This window comes from Brachyistius frenatus, unplaced genomic scaffold (assembly GCF_029030835.1).
Source record: "Brachyistius frenatus isolate BFR_SWC_R1_liver_20210118 unplaced genomic scaffold, ASM2903083v1 Contig_74, whole genome shotgun sequence".
NCBI lineage: Eukaryota > Metazoa > Chordata > Actinopteri > Embiotocidae > Brachyistius > Brachyistius frenatus.
Window position 1 is genome coordinate 983308 of NW_027210673.1, and position 21680 is coordinate 1004987.

The 21680-nt window shown below is 40.1% G+C and overlaps 1 protein-coding gene across 3 annotated transcripts in view; it reads right to left on the minus strand.

Annotated features, from left to right (window-relative positions):
• Window positions 1–894: 894 nt before the first annotated feature.
• The window catches only part of ano3 (anoctamin 3), a 35017-nt gene continuing 14231 nt past the window's right edge, over window positions 895–21680 (minus strand). For all 3 annotated transcript variants that reach the window (XM_069708217.1, XM_069708216.1, XM_069708218.1), the window contains 19 exons: window positions 16683–16817; window positions 15997–16103; window positions 14437–14492; window positions 14079–14200; window positions 12609–12743; window positions 12394–12490; window positions 11525–11585; window positions 9253–9335; window positions 8971–9111; window positions 8402–8566; window positions 8178–8214; window positions 7960–8071; window positions 7607–7664; window positions 7227–7324; window positions 6792–6946; window positions 6500–6652; window positions 5202–5352; window positions 4931–5120; window positions 895–4387 (listed from right to left, as the gene is read on the minus strand). In XM_069708217.1, the coding sequence (XP_069564318.1) occupies window positions 4205–4387; window positions 4931–5120; window positions 5202–5352; window positions 6500–6652; window positions 6792–6946; window positions 7227–7324; window positions 7607–7664; window positions 7960–8071; window positions 8178–8214; window positions 8402–8566; window positions 8971–9111; window positions 9253–9335; window positions 11525–11585; window positions 12394–12490; window positions 12609–12743; window positions 14079–14200; window positions 14437–14492; window positions 15997–16103; window positions 16683–16817 (2239 nt within the window). In that variant the 3' untranslated portion in view covers window positions 895–4204. The remainder of the gene's footprint in view (window positions 4388–4930; window positions 5121–5201; window positions 5353–6499; window positions 6653–6791; window positions 6947–7226; window positions 7325–7606; window positions 7665–7959; window positions 8072–8177; window positions 8215–8401; window positions 8567–8970; window positions 9112–9252; window positions 9336–11524; window positions 11586–12393; window positions 12491–12608; window positions 12744–14078; window positions 14201–14436; window positions 14493–15996; window positions 16104–16682; window positions 16818–21680) is intronic.

Sequence of the window (21680 nt, forward strand, 5' to 3'; positions counted from 1 at the left end):
TACTTGTAATTAAGTGTTTTTACGTTTTTGTATCATCACTTTTACTAAAGTAGATGATCGGAGTACTGCTTCCACTCCTGTAAGAGCGTTGTTGCTCCTTCCTGTGATGCTGTTTTGGCTGTTGTTTTTGTCTCTTTTTTTGCTTAATTTGAAGTTACTTTGTTGTGTTTTGCTTCCATCTCATGAGTTTTGTCCCTTACAGATCTGCTTCTCCAACATCCCGCAACAAGTTTGTCAGTGCCACGCAACATCTACTAGCCTTTATATGCTGTACCAGCAAGAATACTGAATATAAATCCACTTCTGAATTGCTAGTTTCTCTATAAGGCCCAATAATTATGATAACGTGAAACCACAGCTTTTTAGGCCAGCATGTAACGTCTGCAAGTCAAAACGCTGAAAGGAAATATCTGAGTGTGGATGTCACGACACAGGAAATAATAAAGTATGAGACATCTGTCATCGGAACGCAAAGTAAACCAAATCTTTGCATGTTTCGTCTGGAGTGTTTCAATTTCACTGTAAAAAATGATGGCTCGTCTTAACCAGCATGACATGAACGGAAAAGCAGTTAGAGGTGAAGGCTGAGTAGCAGTGGCATTAAACAGTAACAGCGTGGTGGGAAAATCCTACAATACTCAAATAGTGGGTTATAGAAACACAATCTCTTTCAACAATATGTTATAGGAACACTCTCTGGCAAGAAGAACATTTGTGGTTTGTGATAATAGCGAGGGGAAAAAAAGGAGAACAGTCTCTTCATTGAAGTGTGCTCCGGTTTGTTCCATAAGCAGATTTAAACTTGAATAGTGGAGAGGATAACAGCGGGGCACTGAGAGGCCCCTCTCTCTGCTGTTATGTCTTCATAACAGAAACAAAAATGTAGAGAGCAGATTTGATTTAAAAGATACAATCCATGATTTATTACAGAAAAGAGTGATATCCAAATTATTTTATGTTACATCATTTTTATACATTACAGAATGTTTTTACATGTAAACAGGAACGAAGTAAACAATGTTGTTGAGCAACTTCATGTCACGACTGCTATCATCCTATTGTACAGTTAAATCGATGGGCTAACGTCACTGTGCTTCCACGTCGAGTTCATCATCACTCAAGCACAATCCTATTAGGAGGCATAGCATAGAACAGATAGCTTAATCCCCCTTTAGACTGCAATGTTTTCAGAGATGTGCAAGGTCACGCCATTATTACTTATTATAGAATGCCTATATTGTGCTAATGCCAACGGTAGAAAGCATGAGAAACACCTTTCCACCACTATGCAGCATTTGTATTAGTGAGGAGCTGAGTTGATGAAAATCCTTCCAGAAGTGATTTGTAGCTGAGCAAGTCAGACATCCAAGATCATGTATTTATTCATTCATAAAATCGCCTCTATCCCCTTAGGTTAAACACTTCAGCTGCTAGGGGGTAAACATACTCATAATTCCCAGCTGAGTCTCCAAACAGAAGACGTTTGAGGATTCACGTTTTATCACTCTCCTTGAAAGTCCTGGACGGATTATATTAATCACTCCAGAGTCCGTGCTTTTCTTTAGAAGATACTCTTACGGTATAAAATCCCACCACATCAAGAAACATATGTCTTGTCAAGACCTCCAACAATGATCAACACTGAGAAAGGGAGGTGATATGTTTAAGACGCTGTTAAGGACTTTACAGAAGTTAGCTCTGCTAAAAGCAGGTGTTACGTCATGCATAATCTACAGTACAACTGTACCAGGACATTTACATCAGCATCTGTTCAAAACAAAAGAAGCACTCGAGGATAACAACATGCATAGATTTTCAGTGTTCACATAGCAGGGAAGATATTCTGAAAACCTGGACTAGTTTCTGAAGTAGTGGAACAAGATTTGAAAGCAAACATCTCTCTCTCGTGAATGAAATAATGAGTTGTTGCGTTGAACATGACCTGAAAGCTTCATTCGGTTTTGACCAACAACCCGCATCATCCCAAATGTCTCATTTCTATGAAATGTATTAGTGTATGCATTGATTTCCGATCTGCTCTAACACATAAGCTGTGATTATGCAAAAGAAGGAAAAAATAAAAAACATCAAACATGCTTTTTACTGAGTGTGCCTTATAGTCATGCAAAAGCACTGCAGTGCAAAAATATATATCTAGAAAAGCAGGGTAGCTTTAATTGCATCTTAGAAAATATGATAAAAAGTCGATCAACTGCAAACATTCAGAGGACACCTGAGAAATGTGGACGTTACGTTGTCTATCTGAGGGTGAGAACAGGTAAAGTTGTAGAGATAGTTCAAAATAAAACAGAAAACCATTACATACGTCATAACATGTATATACAAATGCAGCAGAAAAAAAAACCAAACAACAAATCCAAATAATGTACAATTCTTATGAAATAAATCACGTTTTTCCAGCGTTGTGCAATGCATTCTGGGTAGTGACACTCCCCTCAGATGTTAGACTGGTGTAGCTCTCACCTCTACTGTGCATAACATTTACCATCATATGATCAATATGACCTGTACTGAAGTGTTTGGGTCAACAACAAAGTCCCCATCACCCGCCAAACACAGAACCGCCTCATTGATACGGTTCGCTCCATCTCAGCATGAATGAAAGTAGGAAATGATCCTGAATCTGACTCAGCCACACAGATGGATGAGTCTGTCATGATGCCTATTTTCCTGAGTTCATTGGGCAAAAGCATGCTTCTCCAATCCACGACGTCAGAACTGACCACAATAAAAAGGCGATGTCATGACTCCAACAAAACCACCTTCTCCGTTTCCCATTGATGAATGTCAGAAAGCAATCGAGGCTCAGTCTGACTGTGTTTAGTAAAAGACCAGAACAGAAGCATGTACAGTGTATTATGTGTTGTGAGTGAGGAACTGTGGATGGATGTTCTTTGCAAACAGAGCATCCAAGCCACAGGTATTTCTATGGGATCCAAGTTTCAACCACGCTTCAGGGCTTCCAACAGCAAATGAAAAACAGATCGCGAGGGCTGAACGGAAGAGCAGATTTGTGGATCCTGCATGCGAGCGTATACATTGTTCACGACGGGGGTGGCGTTACAGCGTATACCGTCGACGTCAGCTGAGACCCGAGTAGGTACTCTGGTGTGACTCGCATCTAAAACAAATCCTTAAAGGAGAGTTCAGAGAGTTTACAGCAGATCAGACGACAGAACGAAGAGAGAGAATTAAAAGAAAATAAGCACAAGCTGCACAAACAGGCACACGTGATGTTGGAGCGCAATCATATTGTTACACTGTAGGCACAATCAAATCGCACTAAGCTTCCTCAACTGGAGACAGTCGAGCTCAGCAGTAGCATGGAGATTAACAGAGCTCACACGGAGTACAGACACACGTGAACCAGGCATCAAGACACGGACTTGGTCTGTCAAAAGGTACAAAACAGTATTACCATGCACTTTATATGCTTTCACAGAGAATTCTTTCTCAAATGTACTGAAGGGATGTTAACATCCTCCACAATGAGTGCTGCTGTTTTTATTTTTGTTCTTTTTTTTCTTTACAGTTAATGAAATGTCCGCAAATATTAATTAGCATGCTCCAACGGCAATATACAGTTTCTTTGCAAGAGAAGTGTCAGTTTTATTTGGTAGCCACGTAACCAGAATCACAACGAGGAAATGCTAAGTGCCACTGTAGCTTTGTCACACATAAGTGCTGATGCTCACGGGAGGAAAAACACGGCCATGCTGCGAGCTGCATCAGACTGCAGAGTCAAAGCGAAGTGCTAGCTGCCACGCGGAGAGAGTGCGGGATGGGTGCCGGAAGTGAACAGTGGTGATCTGCAGCCCTTGATCTGCATAGTAAACATTACAATTGCAAAGGTTTTCCCACTGAAGCCGTGACACGGCACAGACCCAAGGGCAACCTGCTGGATGATGCCAGGTGAGGGATTGGGGCGGGGCAGGAAGGGTCCGAGCCAGAAACCAAGGCGTGGAACAGATGGCGAGGGAGCGGTCAGGGCCGGAGCTCGGGCTGAAGCCAGACCGGTTTAGGGGAGCATCTGGGTACTAACAGGGTGTCTTTGGTGTACAGAATCAGCTGAGTGAGGCTGGACTCTCAAAGCTAAAACACATAAATAAGCAGGCAGGGGAGGTCGTGCCTCTGAGCTGAGGGCTGTGCGGCGTGTAGTGTAGACATGAGGGGGAGGGTAAAGCTAAGGCCACTCATGGTGATAACGTCGTCCGTTCTTCTTTCTCTCTTTCTGTAGATGCTCCAGTTCTGCTTCGTACATCATCTCCTGCATCAAGTACTTCTCCCTCCTCATGCGATCGCAGAGATCCTTCGGCATGTCCGGTATGAGGTATGCTATGAAGGACTTGATCCCAAACACCAGGTGCTGAAAGAAGCGTGAATCATTTATGAGTTACCAGCCAGAGAACACACACGTTAGTTGCCAGTATTTGCTACATAATTCATCGACCTTGCAAAAATAAACCCAGAATGAGCAACAACAAAGAACTTTCTATGTCCTATAATGTTTTATATATTATGTCAGGTTTTCTTTGTTTAGAAATCAATGCCCAAGGCAGCGTTGTCAAGGAAAAATCTTGCAAGGGAAGATGAAGAAAAGTGCTGTATTTTTTTAGTGGGACCATCATGAAATTAGGTGTTTTTATTGTGCGGTGTTTGAATGGTGGAAATGTCTCAACCTTTTTTTTTTTTTTTGAAGGAACATGATTTAATTAAACCATGAAAATCACCTAAATGAAGGCAGGGAGGTTTTCATTCACAGCACATAAATTCATAAAAGTGACAAATATAAAAAGCTACCAAAAATATTGAAACTGACTTAAAATGACATGCAGGTAAGAGGATTTAGTTTTAGCTGCTTGCCTTGCTTGTAAACACACAAAAAAGAAATAGGGGAGCGGTGACAGACCTCAAAGACGATGATGAATGCCAGCCTGGCAGCCAAGACGTGCCAGAACTGCAGGGTGAATTCGTACGGCTCTGAGCTCCCGGGCGGCGCTCTGTAGTCTCTGTACCTGCAGTATCCGGAGTGGCTGCTGTTCTTCAGCTCGTCCATGTCAAACACAGACAGGCTGCTGTTCATGTAGCCACGCAAACACCTGAGGGTGAGAGGCTCATGCTGTAACACAAGCTACCGTCCTAGATATATTTAAAGCTTACAGGTTGTTTTTAATGCTTACTCATTCTCGTGGTGGTGTCCCTTGTCCACACAGGGGCCATATTTGAAGGCGTAAACAAAGCGGGGGATGTAGTCTGAGGTTATGGCAATGACAAAGGCGTTGGTGATGACTGCCAGCACACCAATACCTTCGAGAATCCCATACCAGATACCTGAAAGTCAGACAGTTCGGAAAAAAAGTGCTTAGTATGATGGTTTAAACCTACATGCATTTATCTACAATGCATGGTACTGTAACTAAAGCTCTCTGTGGCTTACTAAAATGATTAATCTGCATCAGCCTAAAGATCATAATTGACAACAGAAATAATATGACTCCCTTCATACTGTTTTATTATCATGAACCACTAATTTGTGATGTTTAACACATTTCAGAGAATATTTTGTGATCCAGACTTATTGATGAGCTCACTTTGGTTCACTGTGCTTCATTTGCTTTTCTTCAGCTGAAACTGCAGTGCAGAATTTTTGTCTTCCTCTTCTGCCCGCGAGTGCAATAACAAAAACCCTTTCGATGTGCACTTAGAACACAAGCTCCGCCAAAGCTAACTCTGTTGTTACTGTTGCGGCTTTGAAATGGTGGACAAATTGTCGATAAATTACATAAAAGTTCACAACCCCCGCGAAATAGGTTTCATTCAGTATGATTACATGTGGAAAGTCTAGAAGAGCTGCATGATTGAATTATTTTACCCCCATTCAAGTTAGCATAGGGCTAAACTGGAAGCTATCCAGACTCCAATGCTCATGCTCTACCCAAAGAGCGCGCCCAGTTTGCATCCAGCCAGAGCGGGAATGTCCCACCAGACACCAGATGTAAAAACATTATCTGTTGTTGATATGCTTAATCAGAATTGTGTGAACGCCTTTGGCTTGAATTTACTTTTATATATAAAAGCACTATCGCTTCAATAATTTACCGGAATGAGATTCAGCAAAACATTCGTGAACTGTTTTACTCAAAATGTAAAATGCTTTTTGGCTGCATTACTGACACATAATGAGTTCATTACAGCTGAGGAACTTCAAAATGTTTCCGGGTGGATTCTTCCTTTAATTACAGGGCAAAGTGCCACATGAAGCATTTGGTTGTACATTACATGGCAGTCGAAGGGTGTTGTTTGTAATCATATGGGGAGGTGCGGCATATGGCAGTACAGAAGGATAGGATATGGAACCATATCAATCTCCATAGGATGGACAATGTTGGGTTACTGCAACGTTTTACTGCTGGAAAAAGTGAATCTGATCCAAAAATAAAACAGACACTGGGTGAGTTACACAGAGTGACACAAAGACCTATATCAGTGGCTCGGGCAGGCATGGGTCTCCTCCACTGAGTGACAAACTTGTAGGCGTCGAGACGAATCTCAATGATGTTGTTGAGCAGAGCAAGGAGTGGAGCCAGCGGGAAAGCTGCTACAAAGATGGTGGTGAAGCCAAACTGGAGAACTGCGAAGGAAAAAAGCACGTTGGACCTCAGCACTGGCACAAATAATGTCAAGGATTGATAATAGCCATAATTTGCATGGATGCTTTCCTTCTACAGACAAAGTCAAAAATAGCACTTCAAAGCAGTGCAATATTTCACCCATTTCAAGGTATTCATCCACCAGTCCATGGGCATTCATTGGCTGCAGATTCCAGTCTTTTTCCCACTGTGGAAGCTGGGTTTTATTCTCCACATTCTGCCCTCCACCACCTCCTTTCTTTATCTTCCTACGAGACCACCAGTTCTGCAGCAAACTGGAAATGTAGGAAGGATCCAACTGTAAACTCAAAGCATTAGCATTATTTCTGACAATGCAATGAGAACCCCAGGAACTCTTTTATAAAGCCCCACACAAGATAATTTGATGTGTTTCTGAAGGAGAAAAGTATTTTCATATGCTAATGAGCTAGAGGACAAAAAAACCAAAACAACAACATACAGTGATTACTTACAGTTTGTAAATTGCCAATCCTTTGAATTTACAGCATTAATCATTTTGGAATTTATAATAGTTCATCATAAGATATTACTTACGGATAACCGAGTTCCATGAAGTTGTTCCAGATTTGTTTGAAGAACATTATGACTCCCATTTGCAGGCACAGATCAATCAAACAGCCGCTTGGGTGACACTGAGGACATTTCAATAAAAACAACTGTAACATTCATATTTCATGCCTGATAATTCAACGCTATGAGAAAATCTGAGGACACAGTCTTCTGTTATTCTGCCTTTTGATCATTACAATTGAAAATCCCTGTAATTATGGGGAGATTAATGGTTCACATAGTAATATACAGGGGGATCATTAGAAAGATGAATTACTTGAGTATATCCTAAATCAGAAGGAAACAATCAGTCCAGTTATTGCTGAAATAATCACCTACTTCTTTTGATTCCTAATTGCACTCACCTCCTCCAGCCTCCATCGATTAAAGAGTTTATTGTATTTCCCAGGCCTGCCAGCAAACCTGAACAAAGTGAGATTGGCAACATTAGCTGTGAAATTCAATCAGTGAAATGCTAATAATCTCAGCAGGAAAATGACACTTAACGATGCTAATTATGTCTGATGAACCACAGCTTATTCAAATTTTTAGGCAGGACACGTATTTTGTAAGTGCTAAAAGATGAGGTCCAAAAATAACTCTACAGTGAGGAGGGAAAGGGAAAGACTTGGCACACGTCACGACTTGGGAGCTTGAAACAGAACAGCTTTGCACAATTCGTAAACAGGGGCTGTAAAGTTCATTGCGGCCAACCTACCTTCCGAGAAAGAAAGCAATGTAAAACGTGGAGCTGTTCAGATTTACAAACTGGAACAGGAACATCTTCAGAGAGAAGCTGTTCTCCCACTCAGACTCTGTCCGTGGGTGCTCTGGAGGGGAGGAACAGGGGTTGTAGGGAAGACAGGAGAGAATAAATGATCTGCAACCATCTGAGAAGCAAGAGATAATGAAGGCATCAATGCATGTAACACTCACCTAAATTTGTCAGGAGATAGGCCACCTTTTCATACACCTGGCAAAATGATAGTAACGAGGAGCATAAACAGGAAAACGGTTGATGATTATGAGAAAGAGACGAATAGTAATGTCTGGCTCTGGATGTTAAACTTCCTGGAACACAATTCTAAATAGACACTTCATGAAACATTTGTTGGACAGGAAATGTAAATGTGCCAAATGACGCTTGTCCAGACACCCACCACATTGAGAGACATGATGATCATAAAGTTGATGCAGACACCAGTGCCAGAGGTGGCAAACTGCCAGTTCTTCTTCAAAAAATGCCAGCTGAAGGAAGCAAACATCTCCATCGCAATGAGACGGAAAACCACTACAGCAAACACGGCTGACAGGACGAGGGAGATCTAATCAGAGAGGATGGCGGGAGGAAAGGATAATGAATGAGTTAAAAAAAAAAATTGATTAAGCCCTCTGCTTTGGAACAGAAGAACACTTCAGTTTAGACTGAGGATGTTTTATTTCATCCTATCATGAAGAACAGTGTGGCAGGAAGGGAAAACCTATTGATGCATAAACAAGTAACTATTCAGATGGGGAAAAAAAAAAACATTAAAATAAATAAACAGGAGAAATTAGGCCACCAGAAAGGATACACCATCTCCTTGAAATACATTCTCTGTCCAGCAGGGGGAGATGTTACACCACTACTGACACGTCACACTGTTCGAAAGATGGCACACAAAATAACTGTGAGCTCACTAAGCCTGAATCCCAAAAGGGAAGATTATTCAAAGATCAAAGGGTTTACCATGAAGAATATTCCGGACACAGACACCATGAGCCGACTGAGTTTGTCTGAGAAGGGCTGGAAAGGCTCGGGCTTGCCAGAGATGGGGTTTACTTTCTCCATCCTGGAGTATTTGGCTTCAAACTGAGGCCTCAGCTCCTCCTGATTAACAACACAGGTTCCAGTATGAACGATTGAAGTGTAGCTGGCCGATGAAGCAGTGGCAGATACTTCATGAGCATAGGTTCAAATTGTGAGGTAATCAAATGATATTGGATCTATTTCAGGATATTGCTGACGTACCTCTTCCTCCTCCCAATCAATGAGATCCCAGTCATAAGTCAGTTCTGCCCGTCTCCTTTTCCAAAACTCCAGGAATACCGTGGCTGCAAAGGGGATCAGAAATCAATCATGTTATTGATCAATTTTGATATGTACCTCACAGAATGACTGATAATCATGTGACCACTGAGGGCCATTTACTGAGGAGCCAACGCAGAAGCAATGAGATATCCTGAGTGAAACAAAGGCTGCAGTGACGTGCGTGGCCCATTAAGAAAACTGATTGCAGCCATCAGTTCACCCGCTGCTGTGATTTTTCTAATGAACTTAAGGCGAAGTGGCAACAGCAGATGGACTTTACGTTTCCAGCGTTCACCCCCAAAGTGTGTTTTTGTCAGGCGAGCTCCAATTTCTGTTGAGAGACTTTAGAAATAAAGCTTTCTGTAGGCACACTTCAGTTTGGAGGCATTATTTCCTTTGTGTCGGACTCTATTGTGACTTGAGCTGCACACAACACCAGAAATGATGTTCTTTTTTTTCTGTCAAGACGTTTCATGTATGCTGGTGAAGCTGCATGGCACGCTCACTCAGAATCAACATTCATGTGGTTCAACAGTTGTGGAAGAATTTGTCCTCAGTGAAATCAGTGAAAAAGAACAGTGTTCTCTTGAATGATCTGTGATGGACATCTCAATGTAACACTAGACTACTGATTCAGTCCTTTTGTCAGTTTTCATTACACATACATGTAATACATTTTATGTGATTTTGTAGCAGGACAGATTTCTAATGAAAACAGATCAGTTTTTTTTTTTGTCAGTGCTGTGCAGCCTAACCACAGCTCTTACTTGTCTGTTATGAACATTTTACACATATGAACGTGTTTAAAGCCTAAACAATAAGTTATATAAATGTTTAGTAGCTCAACAAAAAAATAAGCATCAACTATTTTAATAACAATAGCATATAGCAAAAATACCAAATATTAATTTGTTCCTGCCACTCAGTTATCAGAATTGGCGTTCTTTCTATTTTCTATTTGACAGTAAGCAGAATTTTTGAAGGTTTTGGACTGTAAGTCAGACAAAACAAACAAATTCATGACATCATCTAGGACTCGGAATTGCAATGGACATGTTTTATTATTTTCGGGTATTGTTTAGATCAAAAGATGAACCAAGAAAATAATCTGTAGTTTAATAAATGCTGAAAATAAACGTTACTTGCAGTCCTCAATGGAATTTTTTTGTGAATACATTTAAGGCGAGGAGGAATTATGAAGATTAATTTGTGAACTGTGGCCTTTATATTCTCAGTCGGAGCAACGTTGACTGCTCTTAAAAGATGTTGAAGTGTAATATAGCTTGATCCACTTTTGTTGAAACAGAAAAGCGGCCTGTTCAGATGCCTACATTCAGTCCCTTAAGCTAACCAATTTTTCATGTCTATCTCTCTCTCGCTCGCTCTTTTTCATTTCACACACACACACACACACACACACACACACACACACACACACACACACACACACACACACACACACACACACACACACACACACACACACACACACACACACACACACACACACACACACACACACACACACACACACACTAGAGTGCACTCACTAAGTAGTACAGTACTGATACTTTGGTCCACATTGCCAAAAGCCCTCATGCCGGATTCAGAGCTACAGACTTCAGGCTGGCTGGACCTTCCTCTGCTTTCTAGCTCTCCTTAGCCTTCATTTAGCCCGAACGCAGAACACATGAGCCAAGTGTTCCCTCTGACACAGGTGATTATGTACCACGCTGGCAGATAGATGGATCTGGGCCAGATGCTTCACATTAATCCTCACCTACATTACGAAGATATTATTACAATGGGAAACATATCTGCAATACAGTACACCAATATCATGGTGCAATTCTACAACCCTGACACCTGAATGATAGCCTCCCTCTGGAGAAATGTTTAATCATCGGACTAATTACATCAGGACAGCACTTGAAGTATGAGTGCAGATGTTCAATGAGAGAAAGCTGGCCATGAGTCATTCACTGAATAACACATTAGACTGGAGATTTCTTGTGTTTACTAAGCAAGTTCCCAAATGAAAAAGTGAATCTGTTTGGAGGAGTTGAGAGGAGAGTGGAAGCATGAGCACAGACACACTATTGTATGAATAGATATGATTTCCAGTGGGGTTTGTAAAGAGTAGAGAACAAAGCTGATGTATGAACACTCACAAAATCAGGAAAACAGACAAAGAGTAGCCGCCTCCACCTACCCCAAATAGCCATGAAGATAGCAAGGAACACAGTGCCGCCGTTGTCAAACAAATAGGTCACCTAGAAACACAAGCACACCAAGGGCTGCTCTGAGTGTAGTGCTTACTTTACTGATGAAACAATATTATGACTTCGATAGTGTTGATTTCAGCAACCTCAGTTTTATCAAATACAAGTCAGGACTCTGATGATCTTCAATTTACTTCAGGGTTTCTCATCCTTGAGTTCAGGCCCTCACAGGGCAGATTTCCTAAAGAAGTTACCGTTACTCTGTCCACTCGTAACAAATCTGGCTAATAGCACCAAAGCACAGTAATGAACCCATTATATCAAATTTATTTCATCTGGGCTAAACTACGTTTACCTACTTCTGGTTGTAGCTTCATATTTCAGAGACAGATTTGAGGATGTTGATCTTTGTATCAAACTCTTAGCAAGAAAGAAAATAAGTGTGTCTGCAAACCTTTAAAATATTATTTATTTTCAATAAAATCTGAATCAAATAGGTTTCAAATACAACCTTATTTTAATATAATCTGGAGTTCTATGATTTATATGATCATGACATAATTCAGTGACAACTTTATTCATGGGGTCATGAATGTTTTATTGACCTTTATTTAACCAGGTAGAATCAATTGAGAACCAATTCTCATTTACAATGATGACCTGTCATTTTTTTTATTTATTTATTTATTTATTTATTTTTTTAAATTTTTTTATACACTTTATTAATCCCCCGAGGGGATTACCTGACCTGAAGTGCATGTTTTTTGTACCTAAAAGTCTGGAACAAGATAGAAGAGGATGTGAAACTCTAACATACCACAATACTGTGATTGTGGACGAATAGCAAAACTGCACTGACCTTCGCATAGACACAACTGTCACTCAGCGTCCACGGCTCACAGGTCTGCTCACACATAGGACACATGATGGTAGTGTTGGCTTCACAAATCTCTTTACTGAAGAGACATGAATCAGAAAATTATAAGAATATATAAAGAAAATACATATTTCATAATGACGCACTCTGCATAAATATTGATACAAGAGAGTATGTGCACTATTGTGTGAACTAACCTGACTTGGCTGGAGTCCATAGTGAAGAGACCATAGAGGAAGACAAAAACGCCAACCAGGGCAGCAGGGATTAACATGCCTGTGTACCAGCCCAACCAGGCAAAGTAAAGACCGATTTTCTCACCGAAGTATCGCCTGGGAGAGATACAAAGAGGCAACGTGGTGAATATGTAGTACTATACTGTGTAATCAAACCTGGCTGTGTTCGTTCAGAGTGCAGTTGTGGGTGTAGATGGTGGTCCTAGGTGGTTGTACCCTAATTGTTTGGGAAGCTGCTAGACTGAGAGGTCACACAGTATACAGTATAATGCTGTAATGGGAAACAAATCAATAACGGTAGCTTTATCCTAAACCAGTTTATAGCGGTTAAATCACAACTGCTGTAGTGAAGTGAGTGTGTATTAACTATGAAGAAGGTAATTGAAGAGAAATGAAAAAAATTATAACAAATCTTCTCTAAATATGTTTTCATGCACACTACCATCCCAGCAATGCCCCTGGTTTCTATAAACCACGATAAGAACTTACGGACAGTTTTACATGTAATTTTCAATGATATCAACAGATATTGATTAAAAAAAAGAAACTATGTGAGAATAAAAAAATAGCCAGATGGGAATTTCACTTTTTGGCGAATCCAATCAAGTAGACATCTAGTCAAGATACTTCATCAGATTGATTTAAAATCCTAAACAGTAAATCCAATAGTGCCACAAGGCAAAGCAGTTGTGTTTATTGATTTGCTACATTACCCACAAAACAGATCAGGATTGTACCTCGGTATAACCAACACACAAAATCTGTTAGCAAACTTATATTTCTTTATGTGCTATTTTGCCATATCCCTTAGATCTAAAAGGCATCTGATAATTACATGCATAAACATATTGACTGTGATTAGTTTGGCTTAGCATAAAGACCAGAAACCTGGATTTGTCCAAAGTACCTCTAAAATCTATGAACATCCACGTTGTCTCTCATTTGTTTGTGTAAAAAACTAGAAATGTTAAAATGACAAGTTGTGGTTCAGAGTGAGTTATGTATGGAGTGTAATTTCTACTTTTTCACCTCCTAGATTCAACTCTGTACTTTCCTTAACACAGAAGACTATTTCCCCAAATGTCAAACTATTCATTGTCACTCTACTGTTCCTTTTTTGGCAATAAGATAGAAAAGACAAACTGAAGAAAAAGGGCTCCAACACAGAGGTGCCAAGGCAGTCCTGAGTAAGTAAAAGGGTTCAGCCTCAGCTGTTAAAAAAGCTCCATCAGTTTAGAAATAACAGACATTGTGGGATGTTGATGAGACTGTTCATCTTCAGAAACCTGAAATCAAGTGGTGTATGCAGAAAAATTAACCATTGGGCTTCTTCATTTCCTATTTAAACAATACATCCAGAATATGAGAGGATCAGGTTCATCATCAGGACGCAGGAGCTCATGTTGTGTCACCGGCTTCGAAGCTGATTACCTGATGAGGTCTAGAGGCTGGTATTTGTACCACATCCCCCAGCGGGCCCAGCGCTCATACAGAAGATGCCTGTGGTTCTGGGCACCGTGCGTCTTAATAGGATGTCTGCTCTTGTAACCACCCTAATGAGACAAAAGAGTCGGAGAATCTACTTCACAGGAGGAATTTTAAAGTTTTATAATTCACATACTTTTAATACTGCGTTATTACCAGTACAGTTTTTGAGTTTGCCTTCTTCTTGGCAAATTGTTTATCTATGTTAAAGAACTTTTAAAGTATTGTTTAGATGAAATGGATTACTGTTATTATTAATTTGTCAATCTTTACAGCTTTTCAGCACAAATTAAAATCAGCTCACCTCATGTGGAGGAAATGCAGCCTCATATGTGTTGTTGCCCAATAATCGGTTGATACCTTCAGTAAAATGAAGCATAAAGCAGACTTCAATACTGGTTCCTGAACAATACTTTTTTCATTATTACATTTTATAAAGTTTTAAGAAAAAGACAATTATATGAAACATTATAGTACAAATCTTCAGTTTTCATGCAGTTTAGAAGGGGAGAGTGTTACCCAGTTTTTTTTCTGTAGTTACAATTTATAAATGTTCCCTAAATGCCTAATCATTAGTAGACACTAGCACACAAAGAAACCTCCATTTACTGTAGTGCACAAAACTCAGACAGATATATGGCCAAAATTTAGTTTGAACAGAGTGAAATAAAGAGTTCTAATATGAAATTTACAGTGATTTTATCTTTGTGGGCGGACTGCCCAGGTAGAGCCTATGTATGGGAAATGCTGTGACTCACTGATGCTGATGAGATTTACTCCTGCGTTTACGTAAAAACAGGTAAGCGTTTCAAAACAACAACGTACCAGTATAGATGTAGCCTAGGTGTCAAAATTTGCTCTCGAATTAAGGTGTTTTTCGGTTGTAGATAATATCGGAACAATTCGGTCGGTGCCATAAAAGAATCGAAATTCGGTACCCAGACATAAGCAGGTCACGTTAAAGGACGCAAACATACCAGCCAAAACAGCACAAGGACACTGCATTCAAAAATCAGTACCAGTCATAATGGAGAGTTCTTGTCATAACAATTTACTACATTGTGGAACTGACAAGCTACATTAAAGGTTTTAAAAACACTCAGGATTTTCTAACAGCTGCAAGCACATTAAATAATAACCTCTTTGCAGGATCATATTACATCCATATTGCGATTAATACAGGTTGCAGAATGTTCAAATCACATTCACAATAAAATAAGTGAATTGGCTGCAGGTACTGAATTGTATGGAAAACTGTTAAATGTTATTTCTACAGGACAATGTGCCATCATGTGCATTGTCATATCTTCACTGAAACAGTTGACAGTGAGAGCAGGATAGATCTGAAATGGATTTTCCACTCGAGATGAGCTTATTTGTTGGAAAGTAAAGTGGTCAACAGTATTAAAATATTAATATGAAATCCATTCCAGGAATTTTTATTTAATCAGCAAAACATGTTGACAGCAGCCAGACATGATAACACAGTGAGTGTGGCTGGACAGTTTGGTAACACTGTTGCAACCAAAAAAATTTAATAAATAAAAAACATCGGCCAGAAGGAGAGGAGGGATCAGCCACAAGTTGGACGATATACCAACAGCTCAGTGGCAGCTCGTATTTCAATCATCCCACAGCAAAACAACGAACAAAATCCTACCACTACCCTCCTATCACTGTCTGTAATCAAATCAACAGAAATAACGTTTTCTTTTTAAATGTAGACTGGATACAATAAAACGAAATATTTCCATTATGATGGGTGCATATGCATTATTATACATTATGGCACTAATGTGATCCTGCTGGAAATATTGCTTAGTGTGAGGAACGAGAAGAGGTCGAAACAAGCAGAGTGCTTTACCCATCTTTGATTTCCCTTCTTCATACTTGGTGCGCTGCAGAACATGATGGACTATTCTGCTTCTGGTGGAATTGGAGAAGAACGTCTCTCTATTGTTGATTGTGAAACTGGGAGGAAATGACAGCACATTCCTTTGGTTAATCATCATGCTGCACTAAATCAATATCATCCAGTCATGGCCCCTAATGAGAGCTGAGTCAATAATTATGGGATGTTCATTAAAACACAATTCACGGCTTCAAGTTTGTGTTCATTCCCGCATTATTTCACCTAAAAGTGGAATTGATTCATTGGCAAATGAGACGAGATGACACCTTTCATCAAAGAGAAGCTTTGAAAATGAAGAAGGGAAAAAAAAAACAGGAAGAAATTATTTCACGGACATCTGTTGCTATATTTTAATATCTTATTTATGATCAGCTTGTCTTTACCATCCTGGTTTCTGAGTTCAGGCTTAAAGCTATAAAATATACAAGACTTCTTGGTGCAGATTTCATCTCTTGGTTTCTAGGTTCCACATTAAGAACTCGGGACATGAATGGATGGGAAGGATGAGAGGGAAAGTAGGAATGCAGAGCAGGATAAATGTCCCTATTACTGATAGAGACACTATCGTTATGTGACACTAATCATGTTCATGAGTCTCTGTCTCATGCGTCTCATGAGTGTGTGCATGTCCTTCTTACTGATGCATGCGTGCTCTGCTGAAGGGTGCTGTGTAGCAGTCCGTTTCCTCCAGGTCAGGCAAGGCCTCTTTGTCCAACTTCATGGGATTTCTAGGAAGCCAGCTTTTTATTTGGCGACATCTCAGATGAAACCTGCTGCACAGGCGCACAGAAAAACAGGATTAACGGCACAGATTAACGTGAAGATTGTTTTGTTTGATGCAGGACAGTGGCTCCTAACCTTTTTACCTAACGCAGCCCTGACAGCCTCCCACCACCACTTAAAAACACGTTTACATACACATGCACATGTGTTGCAGGTATCACCTTGCTGATTATTATTTTTCATTTTCACATTCATGACTCATGAGCTTTGGAGTCACTGACCCAGGATAACAGCTTGCTAAATCCAACTGAAAGGAAATGTTTTTTTCTTTTTTCATCTTGCAGCCATGTTTAAAGGACCAGAAGTCTGAAGCCATTCACTGATTTTCGGAGTTGTACCTCCTTTCAATGTTAAATAAAGAGAAGCAAGACCAAACAGCCACACTCACAGCTCTGTGAGGCTGTACTTAGGGTTGACTTGAGCTAAATGCCGACATACCCACAGTGCCATAACATAAAGATTCCTACTACTAAGAGTTAGTACTCCTAGTAACAAAAATCTACAAAAATCTTAGAATTATGATGTTGTCTATGAATTTAACCTTAAAATAAAGAGTAGATCCTTGTAAAGATAAAGAATTTCTTATGCAGGGAAGAAAATTGCGGAAATACAGCGAGGTAGGAGAAACATTCCTCAAATGCGCAATGACAGCAAGTTAATTACAGACCACAGATTATATCGTGCAGGGATGATGTTTGTGGTCGATCTCTTTGGAGATGCGTTCACATCTCCCACTCAACACAATAATATAATAACACCAGAAATGAAAGTGATCACAGCATAAAGATATGTAACAACTGTAAAAATGCGACAGTGCAGCAGTGATGACTCGGGTGTATTGCAGCCTGCCATCAGCAGAGTGATTACACAAACAAAAACAGCACTTTCACAGCCTCATATTGGGACACAGTTCATTTCATTACCACCGCATGTCTCTGTTTATTCTGTGTCATTATCAAAGTGTTTTTTTAAATTTTTTTATTAACCAATCACATAATACCTGGCGACAGGGTCAACCCTCCTCACAGAGACAAATGTTTCTGTCCCTCCTTTACTCAGAGTCGCTCTGAGAAGTTTCTTAAATCATTTCTAACGACAAAAAGTCGTGGGATTATAAAAGTCATTAGAAAACATTGTCTAAATGTCTGTACTACATTTTTACCAAAGTATAAGTAATATCATTGATCTAGTTTGAACTAATGATGCTAGATGAAATGTTGGGGCATCACCAGTGTCCTTAGGATTCATCCCTTTAAGTTTATGAATGTGTTTACAAAATGTCATGAACATGATCCATCCACTAGTTTTTCACATCAAATATCAACCTCATGGTTGTGCTATAGAGGAAACGTTTAGGCTTTAAAGATAGAGGGTGTACGCTGTTCAGGTTGTAATTCAAATTAAGTTGATTTGAACATCATGGTCAGTATGGACCATAAATCTCAATCCCTTTTTTGAGCTACAGTGAACCCTCGCTATAACGCGGTTCACCTTTCACGGTCTCGCTGCTTCACGGATTTGCATCGTGCATTGTGTTCTGCATTCTGATTGGCTAAACAGTCTCTCCGCTTCTTCTCTACCTGTTTGTCAATAACGTTGCGGTTTAATATGTACACGTACGTAAAACAGCTTGCCAAATTAAAAATAATCGATGGTGGCATGTCGGTTTATAAGAATCTTTTTGCCCAGAAGAAAAAAGAGCGACAACAACTACCGATAACTATGTTCTTCTCTCGAAAAACCACACCTGCACCGCCGGCTTTAGAAGAAAGAACCGCTGCAGAGCGGAGTCAGGATGCAGCGGCTCAGTCAGAAGAGCCGTGAAATACACGAGTCACTATTTGTCCTACTGTACTTTGTATTTGTTTTCATAATCATTTTTCATTTCCTCCCGTTCTAATCCAATGACTCGGGTCGCAGTGGGGCGGTGCCGATCTCAGCAATTTGAAGCCTTCAGTTCGTATTGATGATTAAAATTATTATTTTACAGTACAGTAGTTATTTGTAAAAAAAACAAACATTTATACAGTACTTTTATTTGTTAAACAAATGCTTGGGCTTGTAAAAAGGTTTTGTTCTTTGGTTTCAATGTATTATGGAGTATTTCATTGTATAATAATTGTAAAAAAAATAAAGGTTACTACTTCACGGATTTCACCTATCACGGTCTCTATTTGGAACGTAACCCCCGCGATAAACGAGGGTTCACTGTATTTCAGTCTGGACAAATGTTTGATCAACCGACAGACGGACAGACAGACAGTCACTGTTACTCTTAGAGCTGCGCCGCTATGCAGCTAAACCTCAGTTGGCTGGAAAATACGCACTGCTTCTCCAGATCTGCTGCAGAGTCCTCTGACTAATTTGTGAGGCTGCTGCTCCGATATGGATCGAACAGATACAAATGGGAATTCTGGGGGGGAAACATATTGTTTCCAGAGAGCGTTTAATGGATGTTGTTATGAAGGGAAGAGAAAGTGATGATATTAAACCAACAAGCGGTCACCACCTGCTCATTGACAATTTGTTCAGCTTGAGTTAGTGACAAACCATTGCTAAACACATAGAGCCTATTTACTGCTCGGGTAGATTTTTATTTTCAGCACAACAGCTTAGGGAAAGACTGCTCTGAGGAAAACATAATGGTCCTCATTCTTCACTACGACTGAGATCACTCACACAAGATTTAAAAGTGCTTTGAAGTGCTCTGCTATCAGTTAGACAGGTGGGCGAGTGATTCCTGCCTTTCTGTGGGATTTTGTCAGCTCTGTGTGTGTATCATCTAAAGAGAACCATTAATATGTACAAGGTAAAATTTAAATAACAAAGTAGGCTTTTTGAGATATTCTACTGACTACAATCTATCCATGTTGAATTTACGATAGCTATCAGTCTGCATGGTGAAGTATATAAAACACTAAAATGGGCACTTTTGCAGCAGTTAGCTTGTCATGTCTGTACAGAGCAGCCAAAGGATAGCAGCAACAACTCACACCATGTTTGCAGATTAAAGGATAAAAGCCAGCAGTCCTTCAAGACCAGCAATGTCATACCTCACTAACTGTTGCCTATTCAAAGCTTAACATTCAAAGTCCATTCATCAACTTCTGCCATCTTTGCTGTGGTTCAAGCACAATTTCAGTTATCCCTCAGTAATAGAGTGAATCATCGTGTGCAGGACCTTATGTACTTTAAGGTTACCTCCTGGCATTGATTAAACCTCTAAAAACTAATTTCTGGTAATCAAAATTACATGAATATATTTTTTCCTGAATGCCTAAAGTAGCTTAGGTGTAACTCTATACCAGGGGTCTCCAACCTTTTCTCTTCTAAGAGCTCCTAGAGTTCGTGGAGCAAGGTAGATCGCGGTCTATTGGTTGTAGACCCCTGCTCTACACCTTTGCCTTTATTTGGTACACATAGAATAAACCAATAGCCCCCGTCTCTATCGCCACCCACCGCTCCGTCGCTTCCCTTGCAGCTCGATGTTATGAAGAGCCCCACAGGATTCTTTCCTTAGATATGTGACGTATGAAACCCTGACTGTCTAAATCACGGTTTCTTGTTTAATAGGCATTTTTGAATCGAAGGACCTTTTTCATAGTTACGAACTGTTGGAGGAAGTAACCCCCTTTATGTTTGTTCTGCAGTGCAGGAACTTGGAGCCATCGTAGTTCTTTTTTAGTTGCTACTTCAGGGTAGGTACTTTCTGAGCACAAGAGGAACTATAGGGATGAAAGTGCGGTGACTGGTTTTACCTTGTCATCAGAGAGCCATTCCCTTCGGGGCTCTGAAGCTGTTATTTTGCTCTTTTTAAAGCCACCAGACTCCCTTGACAAAAACAGTAATTTTACCTCACAGAACTCAGGGTTTGCTGGTTGACCGCTGCCTGGACTGGTTAGTCAGTGTTATTGTGTGGTGGTGGTGGTGATATTTGAACACGTTAGTGCAGTTGTTTAACGTGTTTGGGTATGATTGGGGGGTATGACACAACACATTTATTTACGTTTAATAGAAACTCCGATCTTTTCCCAAATTTAACCGAAGTGATTCTGTTTCACAAAACTAACCACAAATGGGATGCTGGATGCAAACAGCTGTCTGTGGTGAGAGTCCTGTTCTTCCACCCCGGCCACTTCCTGCCGACTCTGAGGCAGTTCATAGCCTTAAGTAATTGGATGAAACAATGTAGTTGTACAGGAACATAATTTCTAGCAAAGAGATGTAAGACGCTTCAGTCTGCTGCTACACATTTCTGTCAGTGGCTGGTTGTTGGATCGTTCCTATCTGGATTCCACAGGGATGACAAGATGGAAATTTGGAGTCCTGCACAGAGCTCGGACAACACTTGAACATCACATCAAAGCGCAAGTGCATCTCTCTAAAAATAGTATGCAAATGAGACTGTGCAGCTCCATTTATCTTTACTGAAAAGTATTTTTTCAAAAAGCAGTCAAAAGTGGGTGAATATCGTATTGTTAATAATAATGTGCTTGATGTGCTGGAAACTGTGCTTTTTTTTAACAGGTCTGAAAATTTGATTAAACCGATTAAATAGGACATTGCTTGTCTTTTGAAAACCCTGGCAAAATTAAGTCCCACACTTAATCCCAGTTTAAAAAAAATTATTTTCAAAAACCTTCCTTTCCAACCATTTCAGTTCTCTCTACTTATCTGTGCTGCGCACTGAGGTTGATTTTCCAATCTAAAATTCTAATCCCAGATTTGGGAAATGCTGCATATTTACGCACCATCTGCCGACAGATGTTTCATTAATTCTGGACTAATGAATACTGACTGTGCGGGTTACAAAGGACAACGACGGCTTGACTCTAACCTCCTCTGTCGTCGCT